Source organism: Carassius gibelio, chromosome B5, assembly GCF_023724105.1.
Source record: "Carassius gibelio isolate Cgi1373 ecotype wild population from Czech Republic chromosome B5, carGib1.2-hapl.c, whole genome shotgun sequence".
Lineage (NCBI taxonomy): Eukaryota > Metazoa > Chordata > Actinopteri > Cypriniformes > Cyprinidae > Carassius > Carassius gibelio.
The window spans coordinates 37,300,565-37,311,462 of record NC_068400.1 but is presented as its reverse complement, the minus strand read 5'-3'; the positions used below and the strand labels follow the sequence as shown (position 1 = coordinate 37,311,462).

The following is a 10,898-nucleotide window of genomic DNA, read 5'->3' as shown; positions in this document are numbered from 1 at the left end:
TTTTTTTTTAATAAAAAGTAGTCAGATGTACAAAAATACACATAGATGCTTGCTTTCATACATGTCAGTGGACACATAAATACCTTCTGTAACTCTGGGGGGAATGTATGTGTGTTTCATCGGTCCTCAGCAAAATATATGAAACCATGACATCCTCACATGGGAATGCAGATTATGGTTTATTAGTAATCTGGATTTTATTCCAGTGGCCCATAATGTTGTTATGTAATTCTTCACCTCAGGGCAAATCAATTCTAAAGCTACTATGTATGTGTAAATGCTACAGTTTTTTTTTCCATCAAAATCTTTCTGTAACAACAAAAAGAAGGAGAATGTTTGTTAAAAAACAACAACAAACAAACTAACATTAAAGCTACTACATTATAAAATTGATTTCTATTTCTGTTTCACCAAGTAAGTGTGCATTGCAAACAAAACATTCGAGACCTGATCATCATTTCCTAAGGTTATGGTTTTGAACAGATAATGAATAGTTATTGTACACTACATATTATTAAGTGCAACCACTCAATTTTAGTTTAAAATCATGCATTTAAACTTGTACTTTTATATAGGATCTGCAGTCATGTCAATTTATTTACAGTGAAGATATCCAAGGACAAAAATATAAAAAACCATTTGTTAACCTTTGATTATCACCAAATAGGCTGTTGCTGACAGACACTATAGACATATATCTATAGACAAATATGAAACAGTTAAACTGACACTATTTGATACCTCTTAAAGGTGCATAAACACAAAGGTGCACTTATGAGGGCATTGTTTCACTGACAAGCTACACATGCATGTTTTGCAATGTTTTATTCTGACAATGTGACAGAGTAAAAAACGCTTGGTGTGCTGTGCTTGTTATAATCATGGTACATTTTACCAGTAACCTTTCACATGGCTGAGCTCTTATGCCCTCCTGAAGTGTCTCATAATCCTATCAGGACTGAGATGTAATGCTGTAGAGTCTTAGTGGATAGAAAACCCTCCTTAACACATGCATGACATAACCTGTATGTAGAGTTCATTATTTTAACCCTACTAACCTGTGAACAATAGACAACATGCCATAAACATGCTCAAATTACACTTAAATATTTTCCCTTTCCTCACAGTCTCCTACTTTTGTCACTCTATTTCTTCAAATAAAACCTTCCTTGTTTGCTTGGTAAATTATGTATCTTTGACGAGAGCTATAACTTGAACTGGAGATCAGCAGCACACATGGGGAAAAAATGAACTTTTTGTTGGTTGGGCATGAGAACAAGGAACAAGACCAGCACAAAGTGACCACATGTCCTATGAAGAGCAATAAATAGACTAACAGATGGACTGTGTCCAACCATGGTAAAATAGATAAGAGGCTTTGGTGTCTTTACGTAATGATCCTCCAGTTGCAAATCATCAACAAACACAAGTGCAAGGCTAGTGCAAGATACAAGCTTAAAAAAAAAAAGAAAAGCTGGTGTTAAATGGACTTTGTTTTGAATATATCTCATGCATCATCCATTTATTTCAATATGCATGATCTATAACTTTGGTAATGATTTCAAACTCAAACAAAAAGAAATTATGAATGAGTTTCTATTTTTTCTACTTCTATTTTTTATAAGAATAAAATGTTAAAATAGTGAGATGCATTTCATTCTTCTAAACACAAACTCTGCATTAACAAAAATATGAGTCTAGCACCAAATGACAATAGCATGATTTATGACATCGTCATCTAAGAGAATTCTGACAAAATGCAACAATGTAAAACCACAAGTGAATCAGATATTTTAGATGTTTGATGAGCAACATTTATTGCTGAACAAACATCACAGGCTACTGAAGTGTGATCCTCTTTAACAAGAAAATAAATACAAAAATTAGGTAAATTCCTCAGTCCTGCCAATGATTTGATTTACCAAATTTTCCAATTCATGTTAGAACTTGTCTGTTATATGTGCATTTCACATTTAAACAGGGCCATCTTCAAAGGTGACTATTAAAATGTTCCTCCAGCAGCCCCTGTGAATATATTCATTTTAATTTTGTTTTATTTATTTTTTCAATTTCAAGCTGCAGTTAATAAATATTTTTGTTCAGTTCTCTGTGGCTCTTGAGTCTCTGCCAGCACTGGGGCCCTCTCAGGAGAGGAGGGAATTTTGCAGGCTTTGTAGAGTATGACGAAAAGAATGAGAATAAGCACAGCTACTACTGAGTTACACACAATGGCCACTATGGCAGCTGCAGACAGTCCAGCTCTTAGTTCTGTCTCCATGGCGAGTTGACCTCAAGAATCTGATGTCCAAGTTTAGGGGAGACACATAAAATCACAGTTCAATAAGTTACCATGCTTCCATTTCTGCTGCCATTTTTCATGATTCTTGACAGAGCCAGCAACACCATCTGGTCCTTCAGTGAGTAAGAGTGATCTACTGATCAAAGGTTTGCTTCTCTACAAAGGCTGACTGTCTTTTTTATGTAGCCAGATCCAAAATGAAACATCCTCAGCATCTGAATGATTCCTGAAAAACGAAGACAAAAATATTTTCTTAATGCAACAATTTGTATTTATTTAGATTTAAAGGTCATTCATTTACTCACTTCTAAAGAAAACATATACATACAGTGGGACCCAAAGGTCATAAGACCACTAGTGAAAATGATCCGTATTCTTTTCTAAATGAATACAACATATTTATTATAAATTATATTGTCAGCATTTCAATTTGAGTGAAAATTTGTCATAGTATTTAGTTTCTTTCTTTGCTATAATGATAACGATGTGACAAAACATTGACATTCTGCAGTGCTCCCAAGCACATTTTTAAATACAAATGTGATGGAGGATGGAAATGCCCTAAAACCCATTTCCTCTCACAGACACATTTTTCAGAAAAGATATATGTGTAGCACCCAGAGTGATTTACCAATTTTGAGAGTTTGTCCTCTACCTAACGTCCGTGTATCTACAGCAAGACTGTTCATCATGGTGAATCAGTTTCTAACCTTATCTCCAGTTGTTTTCTCTACCATAAGGTCAGTTCTCTTTTCAGAGCTCAAACTACAGTTGGAGGGTCAATCCAGAGCAATTCCACTCTCATCATCCTTAAGTTAAGAGCCGAGCTTGAAGTGAGACAACACGTGGGTAAGATAGATGAGCATCAATCTCTCTCTCTCTCTCTCTCTCTCTCTCTCTCTCTTTCACTGACACAGTAGGGAGCTCAGGTTTCACGTTATGAGAAAAACAAATGAGTCTCAAGAAAATTTGAGAAAAATAATGCCTTTTGTATACTCTCTGTGAAAATCTTTCTATCTCTTTGGCTGAGAAAGAAATATTCTGCTCAACGTTAGAATGCAAGTTTAGGCCAGTGTTACTCTACTAAACAAAATGGAGAATTTAACCCAGTCTTATTACACTTTAAATGGAGTGAACACAATTTACCTCATACAGACTTCAAGGGTTCAGACTAACGAGGGCACTTAGGCTACAATATAATTTTACTAGCAATATGCTTTGAGTGCCTCTCCAGAAACAAACACCCTCCCTGCATCAGTCCTCTTGTAACAGCACACAGAATAATGCAGACCTAATACTATAGTAGTGCTTCTATAAAATCTCTTTGCAAATCAGAGGACATAATGTAAGATCTCAGCTCTCATCTTGGGAAAAGGGTTCCACTGGTGTTATATATAGGTCTGAAAATGTAAACTGCACTTTGATTTACATGCATACTGCAGTTAAACCAAGCTAGTCACAATTTCTTATTTTACTTTGTTTTAATATAGGGCTATAAATAAAGAATAAAAAAGTAAATTGCTAATTTTCCCTGCAACCCCACATAGAAAAGGCAGTGTGGAGAACAGATGGATGTTAGGTTTTATTGATGATTTTATTTATGACAGTTATGAGAGAGGTGAAAAGTTAACATAAACAGCTCAAATAAAACCACCAACAAATACAAAAGGTTTTGTCAGTTTGCTTTGAAATGCAAAGAAAGAAAGATACATGGAATATATTTTTTTTATAGTGGGCAGTATTTATATATGCCTGTGCATTTGTTCCAGATGAAACAATATTCATATGTTCAAAAGGCCAAGATATATTTGAGAATCTGATCTATATAAATGTATTACATATATTAGGTCTACTCAAATTGTGCTAGAATATGGTAATTCAAGTAAATAGTTTACATTATTGTTGTTTTTCTGTTCAGAAATAGGACATATTTCAAAACAACTAGTTGAAGTAGTCTACTAGTCCTTGAGAAAAACAGCCCTGCCCCCCTAAATGAAATATGAGGGGAACAATGAAACACTTGTCTGTCCCACACATATGCTGAATACAGCAGACAAGACTACATTCAGCTGAATGAGAAAATGGTTATCTATGTCTTTACATCAAAATTAAGCAATAAACACTATAAAACGATGAACTTGCCTGTTTATAAGATGTGATGATGGTGCTCTCCGTTCAAAACAATACGATGCGAGCCGCCTCGCGCCAAGCTGCAATCTTTCATTTCATCCCGAGCGTAAACTCAGCTGTTATGGCGATACTGCTTTTGCAAAGTGAACTTAGATGTTTGCAAGCACTTCTGATGCCGACCGATTATATGAATCAAGTTGCGGTCAGATGTGGAGTCGGATCAAAAAGTTTTCGCGAGACACTGCAGATACAGACTGGTCCGTGACCGCGCGCGTTCAGCATCCAATGAATCGATTTGATTTGATTTGAAGCGTCAGCTACTGAGAGATCTCACCAGTGACATTGCTTACGTAATATTTACTTTACGAGTGTAGATAATATGCAGATGTTGTGGCGTTATTCGCAACCTATAACTCAGTGAGCCTCCCCGCAGTCAGTGACTGTAGGCGTGGTTGTCATTGTGTTGTCCTGAGAACGAAAACAAACGTTAAACTCTGTAAACCAATAACATCACGAGCGTCGCAGACGACGTGGATGTCCCTGCACTGTCTGGAGGGCAGGCGCAAGCTGTGCCACAGTGTCTGGAAGACAACTGCTTTAAAAAAAAAAAAAAAAAAGAATAAATTTATATTAGCTTTACAAATGTGTCTGTGTATAGTTCAAGTTAAAAGATGCAACTAACTATTCCAATCAAATCAATTCTAAGTCCCAATAGACAGGCTATAACTCTATACAGTAGCCATGTAGCTATGATTCAAATAAGTATTATATAGTTAATATAGAAAGTAAAAATGGATTGACAACAGTAATTATTTTAAAAGAAGGAAAATAAACGAAATTCATACAATAAAATATTTTTTCTTGATGTTGTGTTCCAGATGAGTTATTGTATAGAGTGTAATGTATTTTTAAAAAGTATTGATTTAAAAAAAAAAATTTCAAAGGCCTCTTGTAAGTTTATTGAATGGGTCTTGACCCCCAGTTTAGAACCACGGGTTATATGGAGGACTAAGTAAATAAAAGACACTGAAATCTCATACTGTTGGAGAACTAATCTGAGTTTTTTTGGGGAATGTAATATTGTTGAAGATGTTATATAAGTACATATATATTTTATTTTATTATGACATGAGCAAGTACCGTAAAAATGCTTGGGTGCTCCTTTAAAAATATAATACAGTATTAAATGCATTTGTGCTGAAGAATGCAGCTTAGAGCAGCTATTAAATGTTTTTTTTTTATGGTTTACCACTAACAAGTCAGGATCCATCAGGAGTCTCCATGGAGCCATTAGGAGTACGGAAAGCAGCAGAGAGAGATAGAGAGAGAATGTCAGCTCTTTGAGAAGCAAAGAGTTTCCTGTAATTTGCCTTGTAAAAAAAAAACAGGGATGAGAAATAACATACTCTCAAAAGCAATAATCTGATTAGTTTCCCTCAACATCTGTGGCTCAAAATTCTTACAGCTGACTCTTAACATTATCTTCACTTAAAACCACAGATCCCTCATCATCCATGTGCTGTTTTCACATGATATTGTTGCATGTCAGTAGGTCATGATTATCATCCCTTCCTCCTACACTTGAGTGGGAAGCGATCATAGATAGCCTCACCTCCTTTGGCCAAATGATCTATTGTTCTCTGAGGTACTGCAATCTTTTAAATACCATTAAAAAATGACATTCAAATCTGCTGCATTCATTGTGTTTGACATATGGGTGCAACATAGAAACTCTCAGGTACTTCATCAGGAGATGCTTTCATGCAGTTAACTGGCATTTAGATTAATATTCTGGGAAACATTTGGCAGTTTTTATTGCAGCAGTGTGGGAGAGTGAGAAAGGAAAAAAATGATGGAAGTAGTTGATCCCTTGTTGAACCATTATGTATTTATTTACTTTTTTCTTGGAGAGTTGGTTTTCTGGTATTAAAAAAAGGTTGGCATCCTTGGTTCATCTTAATTGTTCATCATGACCTTAAATAAACAAAGACAAAAAGGAATGAAAAACATATTCTGCATATGTAATTGATTATTCATATGTATAATTCATCACATGCCAATCTCTCTAATATTCTTTAGGTCATTTCCAAAGCTCAGGGATTTGTTAAACAGAATGGCCTTAGAACTGTATTAGTATAGCTATGTGTTGTGAATACATTACTTCTGTAAAAGCATATTGGTTTATACCTTGTCGATCCAGTCATTGAAAGCGGACACACGGGTGAAAACAGTAGGTTTCTTCACGGTGTCACAGCCAAAACCAGAAACGAAGCTGGCGATACCATGCACCTCCCAGACATCGTCAGAGTTCTTACAGTTCAGGGGACCGCCAGAGTCACCCTGAGAGATGTTAACAAAAAAATATATATATATACTTATTTGTAGTCCACACACAAAAGTGTGTAAAATATTTATGTCATACAATTATTTGTTTTAGTAGGATTAGACTTGCTTTGTGCATGGTATACCAAGACCATTTTAGTGACACTTAAATGGTTTTGCCCTATAAGCAAGTGATTACATTTTATACAATTGAGTCATTGTCAACCGATTTATTCAAAAACCCAGATTCATTTCTTTTGTTGTTTGGTTTGGAATGATATTCATTGGCAGAGCCTAAACAGAAAGGTTACTGACAACATTGTATCTAAAATGTATGAAATTTATATTACATTATTATTAATATTAATTGAAAACACTCTTACTTGAGTGATAATGCCTGAGTTAAAAATATGCTGTAAATATAAGCTAATATAGATGTTTTAAAAGATCATTTATAAATGATCACAGACAGAATAACTTTACTCACATTGCAGCCAGCGACAATGCCATCTCCACCAGCGCAGACCATGGTTTCTTTGACAGTGGAACCCCACCAGTCAGACCTGGAGCAGGTGGCATGATCCACAGCGGGCATCAGTGCTTGCTGCAGTCTGTCAGGAAGAGGGCCTCCAGCTGGGACACAACCACAGTGTGTAGGTTTATACAAACTTTTGTTCAGTTCATGTACTTCATGTAAATGTAGAAAAATCAGGTTTCTTATACACTAAAAATGTTACGACTCTGTTTATATACAGTATATGTCATGTGTTGTGTGCACAAGCACTTACTGGAGAGTCTTCCCCAGCCTGAAATATAGCAGGGGTAGTTGTTTTCAAGGATGGAGCCCGCAGGAGGAACACAGCCCAGCTGAACAGTGTCACTCAGTGTCACAGGCTCAGACAACTTGATCAGGGCAATGTCGTTTCTGAATGAGCACAAGATCACAAGTGACAGCTGTTGTTTACACTTACTGTGTTTATACCCTCAACATAAACCTGACAGGGTGAAAATGACAAACTGACTGTACAATAAAGTAAAACTGATTTGAGTTTTATAAAATCACATTGTTTTATAATCCAACATATTTTTCGAGCTATTTCCTGTGAATGAGTGAGACTTAAAATCTATTATTGCTTCAGGCATATACCTAGAAGAAAAATAATGTGCAGTAAATGGTAGTATTATTTGCTCAACAAAATTATTATTATTTTTTATTATTATAATGAAGTAAACTATGAAAACAAACAACAGGGCTCCATTTTTCCAGCTACAGTAACTGGAAGCAATAAACACTCTGAAAGCTTTTCACGTTCAAGCTAAAAATAGCTGTGCCAACATTATGTTAAAAACATGGTGAAAAAAAAAATATTTTATTACAGTTTTAAAACAATTGGTCTGCAAAAAAGTATCATACAGAAATTGGTCGATTTTACAGTAAAGTGGTCCAGAATTCCATAAAAGCCTAATTAATTATTTCAAATTTAAAATGCATGGATTTAACCAACGTATTGACAAGACATGTTTACCTTCCTGTTAACTGTTAGTTAGGCCTAAAATTAAATATGACATAATTATGTAAAGTTCTCCAAAGTAGAATACATACCCAAGAGACACAGACATGGAGTTCCATTTCTCATGCACAATGATCGTCTGTGCACTGATGGTCTTGGAGCCGTCCTCAGACACTGACAGGTCATGCTTACCAACATGCACCCTGTAGTCGCGCCCAGAACTACAGGACAGACAATGCATGATGGTTCAAGTTTAAAATCCAGTGGAAATCTATTAATGTCAAGTTTACAACCCTGAACACAGTTAAAAATGAATTCATGTTGTTAGTGCTGTTTAATTGAACTCTGTACCAACCAAAGATTAATATGTAAGATGAACAATAGATTGGACAATTATACCTGATGCAGTGAGCAGCAGTCATCACCCAGTTTTCAGCAATGATAGATCCTCCACAAGTGTGACGCCATGAGCTACCGCTGAGATACTGCAAAGAGATCTGATAATGGGACACACAAAAAGTTCATTAAGCATACAGATACATGCTGAACTTATATAGACTGCTCAAATAGTGGAGCATTGTACTGGCAACACCAAGATCATGAATTTGATCATAGAGTTGATTGCCATGGAAAATTACCATGGGTTTGAGTCCAGTGGAATGCATTAATCTATGAAATCTAAACTTTGAATGATGTAAACTGCTTTGTATAAAAGTGATTGCCAAATGCATAAATGTGATGAAGAAAGGAAATGAGTGTGATGACAAAGTTTGGAAAGCAGAAATTCGACAGAAAGAGTTGCAGGGTTTTCAAGGGTGAAAAAGAATGAGAAATAAAGGCTTACAAAATGGTGCGGTGGTACAAACCTGCCAGGGCCAGCTGTGGGGTCTGGCTTCCTCTCCATTGACCACACGAGAGATGAGAGGCTCAATGGGTGGTTTTCCACACCCAAAGGCTGCAGTAGAAATTCAGAATAAATTCAGAATTTACATCAGGTGCATATATAATAGAACAATATCTGTAATTGTTATGTTGCAGGCCTCTAAGATCTGTTCAGGTGTGCAGACTTCTTACCGCTAGCGATGAGCACTGATGCTAGGATGAGGGTGAACATTTTGACTTGAGTAAGTTTGCTGAACACTTGTCTGCTTTTAAACCTTCTCTATTAGTGACATCGGCCACACAAAATTATGAAATACGTGCTTCATGAAGTGTGCACCTGTTTTGCCTGGAAAAAAAATTATCGGCTTTTGAACAGCTGCTTTCTCTGAATCCATTCACACGGCCTTCATGCACAAACCTCTGTCTTCACTAATATTTACTAAATTATGTATATTAACATTCAGTCCTTAACAATTTAGCATTCGGTTTAAAAAAAGACATTCTTTTGTAGGGAAAAGGGTCTTCAATTTATATTTGTTATGATATTTGATCAACTTAGTTTCAGGTGAGTCTCCTGCCATCAGGCCGACTACTTTTTCTTCTGGAAAATAATATTTGAAATTGTTAATAAATATTTATAAAAATTGAATAAATAACAACTAGCTAGCTAGCAAATTTTTAAATGTTTTTAAAAGTATTTTTTGTTCATAAATTTCATCATAAATAAAGTGAAAACAGTGATTTTGTTACAAGTTATTTCTATTTAAAATAGCTGTTTTCTCTTCAGTTTATTTAAGAATTTCATTTATTCTTTTGGTGGAATTACTCTATTTTTTTCTATCACATGATCCTTCAAAAATCATTCTAAAATGCTGACTACAGTAGGTGCTCAAGAAACATTTTTTGGTATCAATACTGAAAACATTTGCGCTGCATTAGATATTTTTAGTGTGTTGGTGTTAAACATGTTTTTAGTGATTTTTTGTTCTCTTAGTTATTTTAATGTACTGTAAGGAAAACCTTTTGGTCAAGTTTGAATGAGGTCAACAGATGGTACGTTCTCATGGAAATGAGTTTAACATTGGGTTTGACCTATGTCTGCATTTACTTTAGCTTTTTTTAGGTCAGAAAATTAGGCATAAGGATATTGCGCTATTGAATCTACTCAGCACACCTTAGATTTTACATACTGTATGTACTTTTTATGACATAAAAGTAGAATAGCATGATGGTCATTCATTGTCAGACTGAGAGTCAAGATATCATAAAAGCACATTTTGGCCCCAGCTTGCGTTTTATGACAACTCTCTACTAAATAACAGAATTGATTAAAAATTTGCATTTTTATGTAAAAATGCATTAAAGCAAAACCTTTGAGTCTTTAACACATTACAATTGTCAACCGGTTTTGTTTAAATTTAGAGCTGATTACAACTGAACATTAAATGTGAACAAAGACACTTGAATATACACACAAACACTGAGTTTATCTGTTGTCTAAAGACAAAGCAGTTACAAAAGTTTGGACATAGTTTGCACTTTGACATGGGGATTAAAAAGCAGACACAAGTGTACTTATAGTGTTTACTTATAAACATCAGACTCAGGATTCAACCTCACAGAACCTAATGCATTAGATGCCCTCTTCTTATTCAAAGGATAATGTGGGGAATGTTCACCCAGAAGCCCATTATACTGCATGGAGAAGCTTCAATCTCATCTAGAGATTGAGACACACTATCCTGAAGTCTGTC

The 10,898-nt window shown here is 35.3% G+C and overlaps 1 protein-coding gene across 1 annotated transcript; it reads right to left on the bottom strand.

The window, feature by feature from the left end:
* Positions 1-6,297: 6,297 nt before the first annotated feature.
* On the bottom strand, positions 6,298-9,462 carry ela3l (elastase 3 like). The gene is made up of 8 exons (XM_052557432.1): positions 9,337-9,462; positions 9,129-9,217; positions 8,662-8,759; positions 8,355-8,483; positions 7,540-7,676; positions 7,239-7,384; positions 6,617-6,769; positions 6,298-6,403 (listed from the first exon to the last, which is right to left on the bottom strand). The coding sequence occupies exons 1-8, from the start codon at positions 9,374-9,376 to the stop codon at positions 6,386-6,388; spliced, it is 810 nt and encodes a 269-aa protein (XP_052413392.1). The 5' UTR covers positions 9,377-9,462; the 3' UTR covers positions 6,298-6,385.
* Between the last annotated feature and the right edge of the window lie 1,436 nt (positions 9,463-10,898).